Source organism: Trachinotus anak, unplaced genomic scaffold, assembly GCF_046630095.1.
Source record: "Trachinotus anak isolate AG129_WGS33_773 ecotype Australia unplaced genomic scaffold, CSIRO_AGI_Tana_v1 ptg000008l, whole genome shotgun sequence".
Lineage (NCBI taxonomy): Eukaryota > Metazoa > Chordata > Actinopteri > Carangiformes > Carangidae > Trachinotus > Trachinotus anak.
The window spans coordinates 6,907,984-6,925,886 of NW_027273859.1; the positions used below are offsets into that span (position 1 = coordinate 6,907,984).

Consider the following 17,903-nt stretch of genomic DNA (forward strand, 5'->3'; position numbering starts at 1 on the left):
GTGAGGCTACCCCTGCAATCTCTCTTTTCTATCCTTTAGTGACCTCATGCATAATTTTCAAGCCAAAACACTGGTTACATGTACAGTTCATACAAGTTCAACACTGAATACTGAAAGTAGAGAAAACAATGTGGGTCTTGGCATAAAAATGTGTCATGTTTCTCAATCTAGTTTTGTATGTTCTAGTCCACTATTTATTATCATATCTGAGCTCGAGCAATTAGACTTTGTTGAGAACATTTGCACCTGCGCTGACTGCTGTCTCATGTCTGCGGTGCTTTATCAGTAATAAACAGATTTTAATTGTCTATCTGTGTCATTTTCATTTATTCACAGTCCACGACTCTGACAATAGATCTATAATAGCTCCAGCAGAAGAAGGGTAATCCATCACTGTGTGTCTGCCAGCGACGGCTTAGTTGTAATATAATTTCCATATGCCAAAGGCCTGAAGTGGGGTTTTTCTTTTCTACACATAATGGAGCAGCCTTACCACACTCTGTATTATTAAAAACCCATTTACAAATGAAAAAATACTGTTGCAAATAATTGCAAAGTATATGCTTTACTGCTTGTCAAAATGGCATTGATGTATTCAGTCTGCATTTACAGTAGGTAAGGATTAGGCCTTTTAAGTGGGATATGCATGATGTTATTTCTTAACCCTCTGTGGCACTGCAACCTCAGTGGTCAAAAAACATAACTTTCAACCTTTCTTTACAGTGTCCATGGTGTCTCTTTATGTTTCTGGTTCAGTATTTAGAGGATTGGCCTCTACAGACCTGAACTAGACTCAGTGGTCGGAGTGGTGAATCCCCCCTGTTTTAGCCTGTTGATAGATGACAAAGAAGGTGGAAAGAGGAGAGGATGGACAGAGAAACAGAAACAGAGATAGTGCAAGTGAGTGGACAAGGTGGGGGGGGGGCAGAAGAGACCGCTCGACTGGTTTGACCCGACCACGTTACCCTGGCAACAGTACGGGAGAGCTTTGTTGCTGTTCCAGGCTGCATGGGGACTCAAGCATGTGTGTATGTGTGTGTGTGTGTGTGTGTGTGTGTGTGTTGGTATGAATGCATAAAATCCAACACAGGTTTCCATACCCGCAACAATAAAGTGCATGGCTTTACGTGGTTATGCTGGGGCCTTGAGCTCCACCGTGGAAGCACATTCAGCTCCCAAAGGAAGCTTTATGCATTCTGCACAGAGGAATGTCAGCAACCCTGAAGTTGCTTGCAAAGGAGGGTCTTCATGAGGCATGCATAAACCAGAAGGCAAAGGAGTTTCACAATTGGAGCCTGGAGTGCAGAAAAATAGACAGGGTATGTAGAGAGAGAGGGAGATAAAGAGAGATGGCGGTGTCTAATGCACATCATCATGCTTTCTCCACTGCTCTCTCTTCTTTCTAAGGCCAGTAATTATTCAGGAGACACAAAGAGCTCTGCAGGGTACACCTCCCTTGACATTAAGCAGTGCTACAAAGAGATTACAGGGCCCTCTTAAAAAAAATTTGCCACTGTGGAACTAGCTTCTGCTCAGCACCGGTGCTGTTGCAAAACTGCCTTAAATAAATTGAATAAAAATCTGATAAACTTTATTTTGTTAAGATTAGACAATAGGGCAGAAATCTAAAGATAAAGGCTTTTAAAAGGGACATTTAGTTCTTGATTCAGATCCTGAGACTATTTAAACCTAAATGGAAGAGGGCAATGTACAGGTGTTAAATGGTATGAAAAGACAGAGTGAACTCTCACCTTCTGCTCTACATCTGGTTACCTTCAGGGCAACAAAGCAGGGGTAATGAGCTGATCTGTGCCTTATTCTGTATTGATGCTTCAAATATCCATCTTGTAGTGTGGATTAAAGGTGAACTGCAGAACTTTCATCAAATCAAACTCTGGTTTACTGATCATCATTAATTAATGTCCTGCTTCACATAAAAGAAGTCATGCTGCATTACTGAACCGAGGTGTGAAGGCAATGAATATAAAATATAAAGGGCTTTAAAAACCAAAATTGTTAAGTTATTTTATATTATATTTCATTTGCAATCACATAATGATATAATTCATTTTATGAAGTATAACTCATTTTCAGCATCATATCTCTGGGCTGCTACAGTCCAGCATGCCCTTGTTGATGACATTCAAATTTCCAGAGGTTGGAGTCACACATTTTATTTTCAAAAAGCCTTTACCATCTGAAAGCTGAGATGAACAGTATTTTTTTGTGACCCTGATGTGAAAGGTATTCAACATGGTAAATACTCAAAAAGTAAATGCCGCTCTTTCATCTTTCGAGGACATGAGAGCAACAGAGTCATTTGCGCACCACTTCAGCTGTGTTTACCTCCTTTTAAGACAGCTGAGGTGTGGTTGTGCAGATTTATTGCTCAGTTGTTGGACTGATTCTGTACGCATTACCGCAGCTCTGGGCATGTCAGATAAATCACTCTGACTTGTCATGATTTAGACTGGATTGATTTAATCATGCAGCACTCACTAGCTTTATAGTCCCATGCACGTGAAGCTCCACAGAGACAGCAGAGCATATACCTTCCATCTAGGGCTGCTGTCAGCTACATCAAACATACCTTTGATTAACGTAGAGCATACAATCATTTACCTCGACTCCCTGTTTCTCTCAAAGCATGTAATCAGAGGTTTATTGCCTCGAAGAGAGAAAAGAGCGCATTTTGTGTGCCAAGAAGCTTATCAGGCTGTGAACAAGAGAAAGCACACATTTCTACAGTGATCAATGTTGCATAATTGGCTAGCACACGGATTAAATGAACCGCATCCTTTCACCTTTTGTTAATCGATGTGGTGTATTTTCCTGTTCATTTGACTTCACAGTTAAAGGCCTAATCCTTTGTGAGTGTAAGCTAGTTTTTTGGCAGTGTTGCTGAATGTGTTGTGTTTTGGGAGGGCAGGGGAATGAACAGGAGACATGAGGTGTTAATCCCTGGCAGGTCAGTTTGCTGCCACACTCGTCCAGCTAAGAGAAGCAAACCTGTGAGCAGGCCACCTCTCTCACTTTGTCATTTCTTTCTCGTTCTGATTCACACACTGTTGTTCTTTTAGTTGCTGTGCTTGCTTTCTCTGTCTGGCAGCAGTGTGCATGATGCTGAATTTGAATCATGTGGGAAAAACTGTCAAGATGATTTGCTGGTAAAAGCATCACCATGAAAGCTATGAGACTTGCTCAAAGACAGCAACATGATGTTTTCTGCAGACTTTGGTTTGTCATAATTATTCTGATATCTACTTCAACCATTTCTGTCAATAAAAGACAACAAACTGTTCAAGATACAAAACTATATTCATAATTATCTTGCTGGATGAATCTCATCTAAACACAAATATTGAGTATTTAAAAATGGTAAAATTTTAGCACATGCAAGACACCTCATAAAAACTCATGTCAACGATGAGATATAGCTTCCTGTCAGCAATTTACCATCTTCAAGAGATGAAGACAGTTTGTAGATACTTGTGTACATGGCATGAGCCAGGCTGAGTAAGTATAACATCCTTCCCAGTAGTTTTACACCTCTCAACTAATGCCTCCTCCATACCAACTATTTCTGTCATTTTCATAGTTGGACATGAGAAAGAAGAGAATAAAAGATTACACAAGCTATTCCTATTCTTGTGTAAAACTCCATGATAACAGGAATCAGATGTCATAAGGTACTAAAATGAGTCTTATGGGTAAAACAGGTACAGATCTTTTAACACGCAGTCATATCTGGAGTGACATGAGGGTTAACTTTGCTGTACAAATGGGTTACCTCCAAGACAAAGCTACGAGTGATAACTCACTGACTTATTTACTTACTATGGCTGCTGGATGTGACCTAATAATAAAATGTCATTTCAGGTTGTATCAAGCTAATTGCACATATGACCTATGGGCTTGATTTTACAGGAGGGCAGTCTTGTTTAACCTGTGGCAGCTGGCAGAGGCTGTTGTAATTTCAGTTCAGGTAGTATTTTGTTAGATATTTGAAATCGGATGCAATCAAAATTGGAAAAGGAAAGTGTGCAGGCAAGATGTTTTTGATAGTTTTGGAGTCTGTTGGGTAGTTTTCCAGTGTCTCTTGGCCTGAAGATTTTCTCTTGCCCTGACAATGCTGCTGTATGTGTGTGCAGGTGGTGATAGCCTTCTCTCTCTCTTTCTCTAACTCCCTCCCCCTTCCATGATTACATTCTACTACTATTTGATTGTATTTTTTGTGCGCACATAGAATGAAAGTGCAGGTTTTATGACCCTTTAAGTCTTTATATTCATGTTTATATACCTGCCTTGTGTGTATGCACATGTCCATTAATGAATAAATGAAATATGTGTATATATCAAAATATAGGACTATAGGACTGTAAGCTGCTGTGTATGTGCATGCCAAATATTCCTGTTGTGTGCGTTGCTGCATATGAACTTAATGTGTTGCTATGAAAGTGTGTACACATGCTGATATTTTAAGTCTAGCAAAGTATACTGCAGTCAGAGTATGCTGCTCATATGCAAGTATGCATGTGAGCAGCTAAGCAAATCCCAAATTGTGCATGTTGCTATGAGTGTGTTTGTGTGGCACATGTGTGAGGGCTGAATTAGCTCCTGGAGTGACACCATCTGGCCAGCTGGTGCTGAGGGGAGAAGAATAAAGGGAATGCAGCGATAACAGTGGCGGCAGCGATAGGGTGGTGCAACAATAAACACTGGCTTAAAATCTATTTAAAAGCTCTGACAAAACACTTGAGGAAAAAAGAGCACAGAGAGACGTACTCCACATTAGAGGAGTAAAAGATGCCAAGGGGTGAGATGAAGGAAGAGTTTGATCAAGATATCTCCACAATTCTACAGACAGTTTGCCCTCATTCATGATATGACTTTTTTGTTGAAGGGATGTGTGTTGCAAATGTTGTCTCACCTATTTATAGCTATCACGACATGCTTACAGTGTATATTGTAACTATGCATCTTTTATTCACGTTTTCTTGTAGCACTTACAGTATAAATACTAAAGCGTTTACAAGTCATTATTACTTTTCTAATACTCACTTTGACGATGTGGTATTCATAAAATACTGTAACTATTCAATGGCTACTGTCGACATTGCATAATGTTGATTTACTACTACTATTCAATGTTGGGATTCATTTTCAAATGGGATTCTAATGTGCTTGCTCACTTGCATCACTATAAATACATATTATTTAGAGTAGCACTAGTGCAGACATACACTCAGTTGCATTTTATTTTATTAGTACACCAAGCCAAAACTACTGTGTTTGAATACAGCTGTTCTACAGTAAGTTGAACCTCTATAAAGGTTATAATGTTCTCATGTTTCCGATGAAATTGTGCTAGAAAGGTTTTTCTGTTATTTAGCCAACCACATCCTGCAAGTTTACATTACAGACTGTATTTACAACCTTTATTGTGAAATTTGATGCTATATTTATACAGTTTTCAGTATAAATTAGCTGCTGGTCATTTGCTTTGAGGAAACTGTTTGAATTTTAAAGAAAAATGAATCCTGGCGACCAGTTCTGTGGTGTTAACCTTACAACACTTGAGTGATGTTTGGCTCTGCAGCAGCTGATGTGTTGACTGAGTTTGCTGCCACAAACTGAGTGGTTTATTTCAGCTGTCAAACTCACTTGCTCACTCTCTGCTGCTGATCACTTTGTTGCTGCTGCAGCTGCTGCATCTCTCATCCTACTGCCACCCTGGCATGGACCTATGGGCTCTGTTTCTTTATGGTTCTTCACAGCTGGGTGCATTGATCTCTGCTTGTTTCTGCTCTGGCATTCCCATTATATATTGTTGTTGTTCTTGTTGCTCTTACATTTAATTTTCAGTTTTGTTATAAAGTATCTGAATTAGCCCTGTGCAACTGATGAGTAAAATACAAAAGGTAGCACATTTACAACATAAACAGTTTTTGGACAATTATTATTCATGCCAAACATCATCAGCAGAGCAAGAATGGTGATTAGAAATAATTATAAATAATGTCTGATTCTTGAGGTTCAAATTAGAGATCACATGCAACCAGATATCACAGGTCTCACCTCCCACAGGCACTTCTAGAGACTATTAAGTAGATTTTCTGAAAGGAGAGAGGCTTTCTACAGAGGCCAATATGAGCTGCGAACCTCCCACCCATTGTCACAGGAAGCTTCCCCCTTTCTGCTGCTCAGCCCACACACAGCAGCCCAAAATACAGCCGGGTGTCAATTCCTCAGGTTTCTCCTTTCCTCACACTCTCCAGAGAGGGAAAGTGTTGCCTCGGCAACAGCTACTCCCATTGGTGGAGTAGAATAACAAATAAACTCCTATAAATGTGTAATGTTGGTCTCACACTGTCAACAAATCAGCCTAACATATTTTCTGTACCAACTGTTAATTATATTTTTCATGGGTAAAACTGCTAAAAACACACCAGGGACATTAACGGCTTCAGGAGTCTTGAGGAGCGATAAAATGACAGGCTTTTGAGTACTAACAAATGTTTTTCTGTCTGCATTACTAAATGCTCGCAGTGTGACTTTCTTTCTCTCGCTCTTTTTACTACAAAGTCAAATCAAAGCACAAATCGCAAAATGTGTTTCCTTCCCACTGGTGACTAACTCAAGAAGATGGCAGACGTGTTTTGACGTCAGCTGAATTTCTGAGTGTATCCTGCTGTGAGCTGAACCAGTGTGAGAAGTTTGCTTTGTTCACACAACAGGAGGCTGACAGAGCAGAGGAATCCCAAAAAGGGACAACTGACGGGAGGAGAAAGCTCAGATCTGCCTGCAGCCTCATACTGTATCGCTGCAGTCACAGAAACTCTAATACCCTTTTAATTTTTTTTTTACATAACTGCCATATTCTTTCAATTCTAGGCCTGATGATAATGAAACTTCCCCAACCTTTACACACCCATGTAGATCTGATGATTTTAGTAACAACATGAAAATTGCTCAGATTCAAGTTACAAGTTTTTTCCATCCTAACCCTCGGGTAAACCCCCGCTGACTCAGTCAAAAACTGTCTCTGCCCTGAAGGAACATTGTCAAGATCTGAAAAGATGTGTGACTGGTATAAAAAATACAGTGAGCACCATGCAGACTGGGAAGGTAACGGGCCATTGATGGAAATCTGTTTTGAGTTTTCAGTGCCCAACAACTCAACGTCACACCATTTCTGCATATAAGAATTAGTTGAATGTGTATTCCAGTGATATCCTCACTATTAACACCTAATATGGTTAAAGCTCCAAAACACTGGGTCCTGCATTTCCCATAATTCAAGCTGATAGCCAAGATAACCCCGATGACATCAGGTTATTTTTTCAAACTTTGGAAAGCTCCTCCAGGAACAACAGAAGACATTATCCTGTCATTTTCACATTTTGAGTAGTAGAACTTCCTACTACAAGTAAATGATGAGTAAAATAAGTTGAGCACATTTTTAAGGATTTATAGTATATTGTCACTTTGCTATATTGATAGCACCTACTATATCTAAGTTAAGTTATTCTTTCTGCAGATTTCTTTGAGTCTTGACAAACAAACATCAGATATTAACTTTAGCTGAATCCTGGGATTGTTGAACGGCACAGGAGTTATCAACAACATTAATGAAGGCTTCATTCTCGTCAAGTGTCCCTGCAAGTCATGACAGAGTGACAGAGAGGCAAACAGAGGCAGCTCCATGAAATTCGGTCATCATTCATTTTAATATTTAATAAACTCTATTTTAAAACCAAGGAAAACAAACCCTTCTTGCACTGCACAAAAGTCAGTTTCTTCATTTTACTGTGATGATAAAACCTCCAACAACTGAAAACCCAGAGAAACAGCCTAAACTAGAGATGATATATTTGACACTTGTATCAGTTTGCTGTTATATTAACCCAACTTTTGAAAGTTTATCAGGTCTATGAGGCTTTTAAAAAACTCTAGAGCAACCTGTGGCTCCGGAGCTGCATGTGGCTCTTTCATCCCTCTGCAGCGGCTCTCTGTGACTTTGTAAAATAAATAATGAGTATTTAATTCAAATTTATTTTATTTTAGTTCGTTCGTTTTTTTAATGCAATTCTAAATTTGAAGATTTTGTTGATCTTGTAACATTAAAATAAAACGTGTTTTTGTCGCTCAAAATATGCGTCACAACCGCCGACGTGTGACACCCGCCGACACAGGATTTATCGAGCTTTTCGACCCCCGGTAATTTCGTTTTCTCTGCAGCAGTTCATTGATTTCATAAATGCAACACACTATAGTTTTTTTATACATAGCATAAAGGTAAAAAACAATAAATGTAGTGTTATCTTCATTTCAGATGTCAAAAGGGTTTTGTGGCTCCCGGTGTTTTCTTTTCTGTGGGAAATGGGTCCTAATGGCTCTTTGAGTGTTTAAGGTTGCCGACCCCTGCTCTAGAGAGATTACTGTTAAGATAGCTCTGCTTTGGTATCATCAATGAGGTATGACAAGACAGATGAGAGCCAAGCATCAACATAGATTATTTTGTCATGCTGGAATGGTACCTTTAAAGATGAGCCAGCTAAATCTCCTTTCTCTGAAATCCCCTAAACAGCACACACTGTAAGAAAAGTCCGTAAAAATACAGTACAATCTACTGTGTAAATAGTAAGGGATTTTCCGTATTTGATTATTACAGGTGTTTTTCCGTTTTTTGGGTTTGCGCATTGCATTGTGGGTACAAGAAGAAGGCGCCATCTGCCAGCACAGGTAATCACCGTGCTCGGCTGCGTCGGCTCTACAGGACACCACGGCACACTAGTCGCATTTTGGAAACCTGTTTTGGACTGGGAGAGAACTTGGGTTAGGATGGGAGCAAATTCTCGCACTTATGTGGTAAAGGAAAAAAAAAGATTATTTTTTAAACATTAGTTGACGTCAGGCAGGCTAGGCTTGTAGACTAACACTAGCCACCGTTAGCTTCCAAGCCCGCGGTTTCCCCCCGTCAAAAGCACATTTATTACATGCATTTTGTAACAGGTCGAAATGTTTATTTGATATTTGTAGGGGTGCATATGTCTCATTGTGTTCTCACTCGGTCAGGCGGGGCTAGGCTATAGGCTAACGGTAACGCTAGCCTCAGTTAGCTTTCAAGCCCGCTCTTTACCCCGTTAAAAACACAAACATGCATTTCACATGCATATTATAACAAGTTGAAATGTTTAGTTTATATGTGCAGGGGTGCGTGTGTGTTACTGTGTCTTCTGGTTCAGTTTTTTGTTGGACAGTGCGGTTTGCTGAACAGTTTGAATTTGCCGGGTGAAGGAAGGATAGACAGCCTCTTCCACATTAAAAACACTCGTGATTCTGACCCCATAACTGGAATCATATTACTCTGTTGCATTTGTGGTATTTTGGTTGTATTGTAGTTACTTCGGAGCCAGGAACACTCTGTTGAGCATATAAATGCTCTAAATTGGTTATGGCAATGTTGTTAGAGCTCGGAAAAGTGATCCAGAGCCTGGAACGCTCTGCTGAGAGTTAAATTTGCTGGGTGAGGGACAGGTAGGCAGTCTTATCAACATTATGTTGGGTTGTAATATTTGTGGATTTAACTGTGTCTCTTCGACTGAATACCTAAAACACAGCAGGTCTCACAGACATGTTAATAATGTGTTTTTTTTATGCGGTCACAAAGACTGTGGAAGGAGGTTTTCCTCATTCAGTAGCTTTGCTGTTCATATGTCACGGATGCACCCAAACACAAGGACCAGACAAACTTGGAACCGTAGTGTGTCTATACAGTTGAAATGTTCATTTAATTTTTGCAGCAGTGAATATGCAGATGTTAAAGGGCTTGTGTCTCACTTGAGTGGCCACATACAAGAGAGTCTCACTGTAACTTGTCCCTTTGATAGATGTTCTAAGACATTTAATGTAAAGTCATCCTTTTCATCTCATATTTCCAGGTATCACAGAGGGTAGGATGTCACCCAGATAGCACCTGTTCATCTATGTGAAGTTGCAGAGCAGTCTTTGGCAGGTGAGGGATCACATGTTGTAGAGCCTGAAGGAATGGATGTCACTGATGCAGAACGAAATGACAATTTTGGCAGTGATAAAGTGCAAGACACCTACACACAGAATCTAGCTCTGTTTTATTTGGGTTTGCAGACAAAGTATTTAGTCCCCACCGCCACAATTAAAGATATAGCAAATGAAATGAAAACTCTAAATGATATTCAACAGGACTATACAATGGATGTGCTATCTCGAGAACTTGAACAGTATGGTATTCCAACAGAGACATTAACACATCTTGGTAACAGTGCATATGAGCAGAGCCCTATGCACGAGGCATTGCATGCAAATGGTCCTTTAACTACACACCACTGAAGGTTGCAATATTACAAGACACACTATAACTATGTTCAACCTGTTGAAGTCACACTTGGGTACAATGATAGAGGGCAGAAGAGGCACTATCATTACATTCCAGTACTGGAAAGCCTCAGAGCAATACTAAAACAGGGAAGTGTAGCTCAGCACAGTTTTAATCCTCTTCTCGTTGAAGATGTGATTTGACTGATGGGCATGCCATTAGATCTAATGCCCTGTTTACCTCAGAACCAGATTCTTTAAAGGTGATGCTTTTTCAAGATTCTTTTGAGGTGGCTAATCCTCTTGGATCTGCCAAGCAAAAGCACAAAGTATTAGCTGTCTACTTCACTTTGGGAAATTTCCATCCACACCAGCGATCCACTGTTGATCAAATCCAGTTGGCACTACTCTGTATTGAGAAAGACTGTAAATATTTTGGAGTGGATAAAGTTTTCAGTCAGCTTGTGTTAGACTTGTGTGAGCTGGAGTCAAAGGGTATATCTTTTGAGGGAAAGACATATAAAGGTACTGTTGCATGCATCATGGGAGATAACCTGGGATGCTTACAATGCTGTATGGCAACTTGTACTTCTTCTGAGGGAGCTAGTTGAATTTGTCTGTGCACCTTGCCTTTCAGAGTCACAGAGTGCTTACATGAAGGTTTTGATCGAAGAGTATGTGGAAATGAGGCAAGAGTTATTTCCTAATGTAAATAAAAATGAGAGTATAAGGGCAGCAGTTGCAGAATTTGGACTTAACTCGTGTAACTCAGTTGTCACAGCAAAGGTCCAGGCTCGAGGCACTTCATATGGAAATGGTATGCTTGTCGTACTGAGATATATGAAAAGGCAACTACAGTTGGGACAAATAGTGAGCATTGTTATAAAAAATGAAACAACTGTCCTACTTTTGCTACGGGGGAAAACTGCCAGCTGGGTACCTGAGCTTGGAGTCTATGCAATTGATGAAAATAGTTCTGACGATAAGTGCATCTGCAAACATCTGGACAAGCTTAATGATTATTACCCCATTTCTTCTTACCACAGAGGTGCGAGGTCACTAATCCCACTTAAACACATGCCACCATGGAGCTTGTGAAAGAATTAGTTCAGAAAGCTATGCCATCACTCAGTAATGATCTGATGGACTCAATCATGGCTAGACTCGAGGTGATAGGAGTCAGCAGTGTTGATGACCTGAGCTTTGTGAAGACCAAGGACGTTGATGGAATTCTGCCACCCATTCAGTGCACGAGACTTATCAAAGCTTTCAGTGCAGGTAAGTTTTTAGATATGTAACCCTAATTCTTGTGCACTGTACTGGAGGGCTGGGCAATATGCACAAAATCAATATCACAATATTAAATTATATATTTTTTAAGATGTTGTGATGATATTGTGGGGATGACTATCAGTGCTTTATTGACATGATTTTTTTTTTCTTGATAAAACAATCATCAGTAATGCCTTTATAGCTAAAGAAGGGTAAAGAAGAATAATAGAGCAGGTACAACAGTCAGGTAAGTTCAGAACATTATTTAAAATCAGGAAGAGACAACACATGTCATATCACAATATGATATCTCTTCTCAACAGTGCATTAATAAAATGGACCCTTATGGGTTGTTCCATTTGTACACTCTTCAGTTACAGACCCATGAGGGTTCATTTGGAACCCTCGTGGTCCATGAACCTGATGCTGAGAACCAGTGTATTAATGTAATTAATTGGTGTCATTCATTTTTGGTGATGTATGTTATCCATAGAGTCACAAGCTGCACTTGATCCCGCATCGACACCACTGCCACAGAGTGATCATCTTCCCCAAACACCACCTCCGACACCCAGTCCCATTGAGTCCCCATCCTGTGAGACGTATTCTGTACCATGGCACAAAATGCCCCCAAACCTTATGGTTCCCTTGGGTGAAAAGAAAAGAGCACCACCAAAAGAAAGAAGAGAGATGGTTCGTATCATTATTGATGATTTACTCAGTAAAGAACCTGGAAGACCTGGAAGAGCAAAGCTGCAGGGGATCGCCAAGCAGATTGTAGAGCAATATCCTTGCTCTTTCCAGGACAGAGAACTCAATGGAACTAATGTCATTGGAACAGGATATGATGCTCTCTTTATTCATCTAGAAAACAGAGTCGAAAATGCAAGGAGGCCATCACTGATCTGCTCAGAAAAGAGGCCAGCAGAAGATGAAGATGTAATGAGGAAAAAGTCCAGAAATTCAGATCGTTATGGATGTGTGGAGTGGCAGCCTGCTGTTGAGGGTGGACCAGAACTACACTCTAAACAAGATGAATTGAAAAGTGCCTTCAAAACCCATCATCTTCGGGTAGGGCTGCAAACATCTATTATTTTCTTGACAATTATTCTATGGATTACTGTTATTAATCGAGAAGCACATTTTTTTTGATAGTTTGTTTTATCTTTTTATATATTAGTTGTAATTAATTTTGTATAATTGACTAAACCATTGAGTCGGATTAACCACGTAAGCCCTATTTTATACTTTGTCATACAAGTGATGCATAAAAAGCAAAAATAGCCGATCTATCACAACATGTTGTGAGCTTGTAGATCAGCTATTTTCACTATTTAATAAAATAAATACATTTGATTTTCCCCTAAAATCGATGATTATTTACATTGAATATTTTAAAAATAATTTATTAATTGATTAATTCCTCGCTATCTTCAGGAATCAACTGTTCGAAAATTGATGGCCGATACATATTCCATCCAACGTGAAACTATCAACAAAGGAAGCAGCGTAAACATCATAATGGAAGAGTGGCCATTCCTTTTTGAAGCTGTTCACCTCTTTGATCACACATCTACCCTCCTTGGCTTTGCGGTCCAAACAAAGCTGGCAGAGGAAGTATCCAGAAAAGGAACAAGCATCCAAAACTTCCTTGACTCAAAAGGGATGAAGATAGGTGACGATCCAGTACAGCTGATCTCTGGCATTGCGAGATACTTCAAGGAAAATCCTGATCACCTTTTCTACCAAAATGAGGTAAGTTGTATGGATTTGAATCCCAGATAATGATCACAAGATTATTATCTGTACCTAGTGCTTCTCACAGACTTTGGAATCTTACTGTAGGTGTTGGAGGAACTACACGCTTAAGAATAAAAAATAAAAAATGAATTAGTTTCCATTCACTTTTGACGCCCCTTTACAGTATATGGGCAACTGTCTGTTTTTTCTAGATGGTATTATAAGTTAAAAATCAGCAATCATAGTTGATCCACTTTGCACTGCTCTCTACTGCTACTGCCACTACTACTGCTATTATAACTTGTACCACTATTACTACTACTTCTACTACTAAATTACTATTGGTACTATTGTTACTACTACTGGTGGTATTACAAAAAAAAAGTGGAGCCAAGTTATAAACTTCGGCTTTCTCTATTTGTGGGTGTGTTTGTGACACCTGAAAGAGGGTTACAAACCTGGTAGGACTGGGTCTGTCCACCTGCCTGTTTCTGTGTACATTGTTAACATAGTTCATCACATTCATTGTGCATCTTTGTGTTATCTTCACAAAAAAAGGACTCATCTGATGCTGAAATGAGGCTCCCAACTACCCCGTGCATCCTAATCACAGGTTTGTAGTCCGTTGTATCATTTATGCATCCCAGCAAGCTCAATTGTTTTTAGTTTTGCTGATGTAGTGCATTGCTGAAAAGGTATGAGTTTGTTGATTTTTTTTTTTTTTTTTTTTTTTTTTTTTTAAATGGTGCTCAGAACTATGTAGATTCTTAAGGACAAAATCTTAAAATATATGTACAATTTAGAGTCTGAGAAAAAATACGGAATATCTTTTCAAGGTATTTTATACTTGTTCTTACCAAAACTTGTATGTAGTCAGAGTATGGAAGATTTACAGTTTTTTTTGAAGTGCATGTGATATTATTTTTTTAATTAATTAATTTTCTTTTTGTTATACATGTGTTTAAGGTGACCGGCATTTCAAGATTGCTGTTGATCAGGAAGTTGTCAATGACCACATCACTTCCCCCATTGTGGCCCTGAGCTACGCTTTCTCCATTTTTTATGTTTGCAACATAAAATACCCAAAGGAGATGTCACTTACATTGGAATTCATACAAAAGTAAGTCTAACAGTTGGAATTATAGTTTTGCGCTGGTTGTGCTGACCTGGGCCTCATTACTCTGCCAAAAGAAATACAGCCTAGTTCTTGAGATTACTGTTGCTGTTAATTCAGCCCCTCAGTGATTTCATACATTTGAGGGGAATTTTGAAACTTCTTCAACAATGTCTTTCTATTCAATACAGAATTTACAGCTTCTTCATGTCATGACATTGGCTTATGCAACTCTTTCATGTCCAACAGTTTCAGCCCTTTTCTCAACCATTTCAGGACTTTCAATCTTCACATTACACATTTCTGTGCTTTGTTTATATTTTCATACATTTTTTACACTAATCTCAATCTCAAACTAATTTTCTTTAGCTGTCAAGTTCCAGTGTATAGCAGCACATTTCAACTCTTCAACTGTTACCCTTAAACATGTAGGATTTTCAAATTTTTCTTCTGCCTTTTTAACATTTCTACTGCTTTTAGCACTTTAAAAGCTATTCATCTCTCAGCTTACAAGTTATACTTTTCAGCTATAGCGTCAGCCTTTTCACCATTGCTTCAGCAGTTTCTTCAGCTGATTCAGCATTGCTTCAGCAATGGCATTCAGCCTTCAGCATTCACATGCATTTTCTTCAGGAAATGCTCTTTCTAGTTCATGTCTGTTGTGCCATAAATTACACCCCCTAGTCCGCAGTACGCAGAAGTGCATGTTATTTTTGATGATGAAATATTTACATTCATTCACCCAAAAAACCATCTTATTAGCCATTGGTTGATGCCATTCTAGTTGATGTCTGGTTTACTGGTTAGCAACATTAGCATTCGTTTTCAGCTGAATGGCGATGGGAATGAACAGACCAAAAATGAAAAACAATAATAAATTACGATTATGGCGGTATTTTTGCATGTGTCTCAATTACCATCGATCAGATGACGGCTGGTCATTTGGGACAGATTAGCTGTAGACAGACAGAAGTCTATAAGAGGGTCGGTCTGTGTGCCTGTCTGTCCATTGCGAATTTCACAAACCGCAGGACTGATCAACAGCAGAATTCTGGAGTATGAGTATTTATCCATCTCAACCTTGTCTGCATGTTACTCTGTACTTCTGTTTCATTCATTTAATTGCATGTGTAACTAAAATATTTCTCTATTTCCTTAGAGTTTTCCTTGGAATCAATCCTGACCGAGGGTCCAAGGCTGAGATGAAGGGAACAAAACAGCAACATGTTCCTCCAAGACTGCTGAAGTTCCTGTCTGATCTGAACAATTTTGAAAATCCATGGAAAATCTGACCTTTTCTCAAAGGTCAAAATAGAGTTTTTTGGACTGAACGTACACACGTACACACACATGCACACACACACACACGCCCGACCTCCAAGCTTCATGTTGTGAAGAAAAGTCCTTTTTGCTGCATTAACATAGTTGAATGTATTTTAATGTTATTTTATTATTTTTGTTGTATTCTCATTTTGTAGAAATGCATTTTTTTTTAAAAACAACAAGTTTTAAGGTGCTCAGGTGGCACAGGGGTTAAAGTACCTGCCAACTACATTCGGGGTGAGGGAAGCCAGGCAGGGAGGGTGATATTTGTCACTGCATGTACTCCTACAGACCGGGGTGGCACCTGTCAGTGGGGAATATTGAGGGGGATGAGTAGGATGGAGGCACCATGTCCTCCCAGTGCAGGCTCCTCCCTCCTCACTGGCAGGTGAGCCAGTAGGGTAAAACAGTGGGAGGAATTAATTGGCATTACAACTACATTGGGGAGAAAAGAGAGTAAAAAAAATTTTAAGAAAAAGTTTTAAAACAGTATAACACTACAGTTTAGCACTTGAATGAATGTTAACTCAAGTTAAAGATTAATTAATGTTCTGTTGTGAAAATTGAACATTGTACATGTTGCTTTAATGGTGCTTTGCACATTGTTCATTTGTTATTTCTAGAGTTGCTCTGATAACAATATTGGTATTGGAAATACTTCCGATACTGTTTAAAATGCTGGTATCAGCAAGTACACAATTCTATGCCATAATGATACCAAGTTTTATATATATATAATTTGTTCCCCCTTTTTTTTAACCGCTTTTAGCATGGCATTGCCATATTGACAGTGTCATAAAAGACGAACATATAAAAAGAAAAACAATGTTTTTTCACTATTTTATTTAAAACAGTGGTTTGCATATGTATATTGTTTTTTGTTAACCTGTTTGTAGTAAACAAATGAATGCACTTTGTTACATCAGAAAAAAAGTCAATAAATGCACTTTTAAGAGTATGTCTTTACACAAGTTACTTGAAGAAAAAAAAATAAACATTGTTCAATTTGTATATATTGTGGTGGATTCAGATTGATTGACGGAAGTGTCAATAAATGTTACAGAGAATATCTTGTAAATGTACGGAATTATCCGTTTTAGGATTGACAGAAGTGTCCGTAAAAGGTACAGACTGTATCCTGTAAATCTACGGAATTATCCGTTACCAGGTTGACGGAAGGTGTCCGTAGAATAACAGGCAATGTACTGGCAGAAAATTATTAGTACATTTTCTGTTTTTCTATTTTTTTCTTAGAGTGCAAAACCCTGATGGAACAGATCTATGAATTTATTCCCAAAGAAACTATAGATTTGTTTGCATTTACAAACAAAACCTTTTTCACTGCGTAATTTGAAGAAGACACCTTGTCTGCTGCACACCACAATAAATCTGATCTCCAAGGTCAGGGCAGTAAAAACTTGTATTATTGCACTTGTATTCTGAGCTACAGGACATGTTGAGTTGTTGAGTGATTTATCACTCCCCGTTGTGTCCTTAAAAGTTATCATCATTTACATCAGACAACTCCCTGTTGAATATGAAACATAAACTGTCATCTGAGTGGATTTTAATATGTGGATATTCAGTCTGCTACCAGAAGAGAAATCATGGTGATTTTGTTTGACAGGGAGGAAAATGAGCTGCTCTGAGTTAGAAAGAAGCATTGTGACGAAGGCAACAAAAACAAGTGCTCCTGTTGGTGCTAAAAGCAAACCCCAATCGCTCCCCAACCACAGAATCAGCTGTGAACTGATGCTGTCACACTGTTTGTTAGATGAATGCATCTGACGCGCTGTCTGCATGTGCATACAAACACACACGTGTGTAGTATTTAGAGAAACCTTCTATGCGTGTGCCTCCGTCGGGATCAGGAACAACCAGCTCCATGTTTACTAATGCTTTGCAGTTATTTCACATTATGCCTATTCTGGGTTTGCTTACACACACACACACACAAACACAAAAGCCAGTGTGTTTCTCTGTTATCTCAGCAGTTTACTTTCTTGCTTTCTTTCTCTTTTGATTAAGTCTCCTTTTTCTTTGAAATACACTGTGAGAACTGTGCACTGGTTTCACTTCCACTCATACCCCACTCTCA

At 39.0% G+C, this 17,903-nt stretch overlaps 2 protein-coding genes across 15 annotated transcripts in view; one reads left to right on the forward strand and one right to left on the reverse strand.

The window, feature by feature from the left end:
- Positions 1-17,903, reverse strand: part of fbrsl1 (fibrosin-like 1) — a 286,998-nt gene that overhangs the window by 199,269 nt on the left and 69,826 nt on the right. The window lies entirely within an intron of this gene.
- LOC139623701 (uncharacterized) lies at positions 5,033-15,969 on the forward strand. 4 transcript variants are annotated; one of them, XM_071482149.1, is made up of 7 exons: positions 5,033-10,018; positions 11,403-11,634; positions 12,122-12,699; positions 13,066-13,383; positions 13,927-13,981; positions 14,335-14,488; positions 15,642-15,969. In XM_071482149.1, the coding sequence occupies exons 2-7, from the start codon at positions 11,442-11,444 to the stop codon at positions 15,772-15,774; spliced, it is 1,431 nt and encodes a 476-aa protein (XP_071338250.1). In that variant the 5' UTR covers positions 5,033-10,018; positions 11,403-11,441; the 3' UTR covers positions 15,775-15,969. The 4 variants fall into 4 exon arrangements, 3 of the variants coding, with proteins under 3 accessions (XP_071338250.1, XP_071338251.1, XP_071338249.1); XM_071482150.1 differs by having other exon boundaries at positions 5,033-8,871; XM_071482148.1 differs by lacking the exon at positions 5,033-10,018 and having other exon boundaries at positions 11,081-11,634.

Excerpts from the sequence above, each read along its gene's own strand:
- LOC139623701 (XM_071482149.1), top strand. The coding sequence starts at position 11,442 with ATGGAGCTTGTGAAAGAATTAGTTCAGAAAGCTATGCCATCACTCAGT. Across the intron at positions 12,700-13,065 it reads TCAAAACCCATCATCTTCGG|GAATCAACTGTTCGAAAATT; the intron begins GTAGGGCTGCAA and ends CGCTATCTTCAG. Across the intron at positions 14,489-15,641 it reads ACATTGGAATTCATACAAAA|AGTTTTCCTTGGAATCAATC; the intron begins GTAAGTCTAACA and ends CTATTTCCTTAG.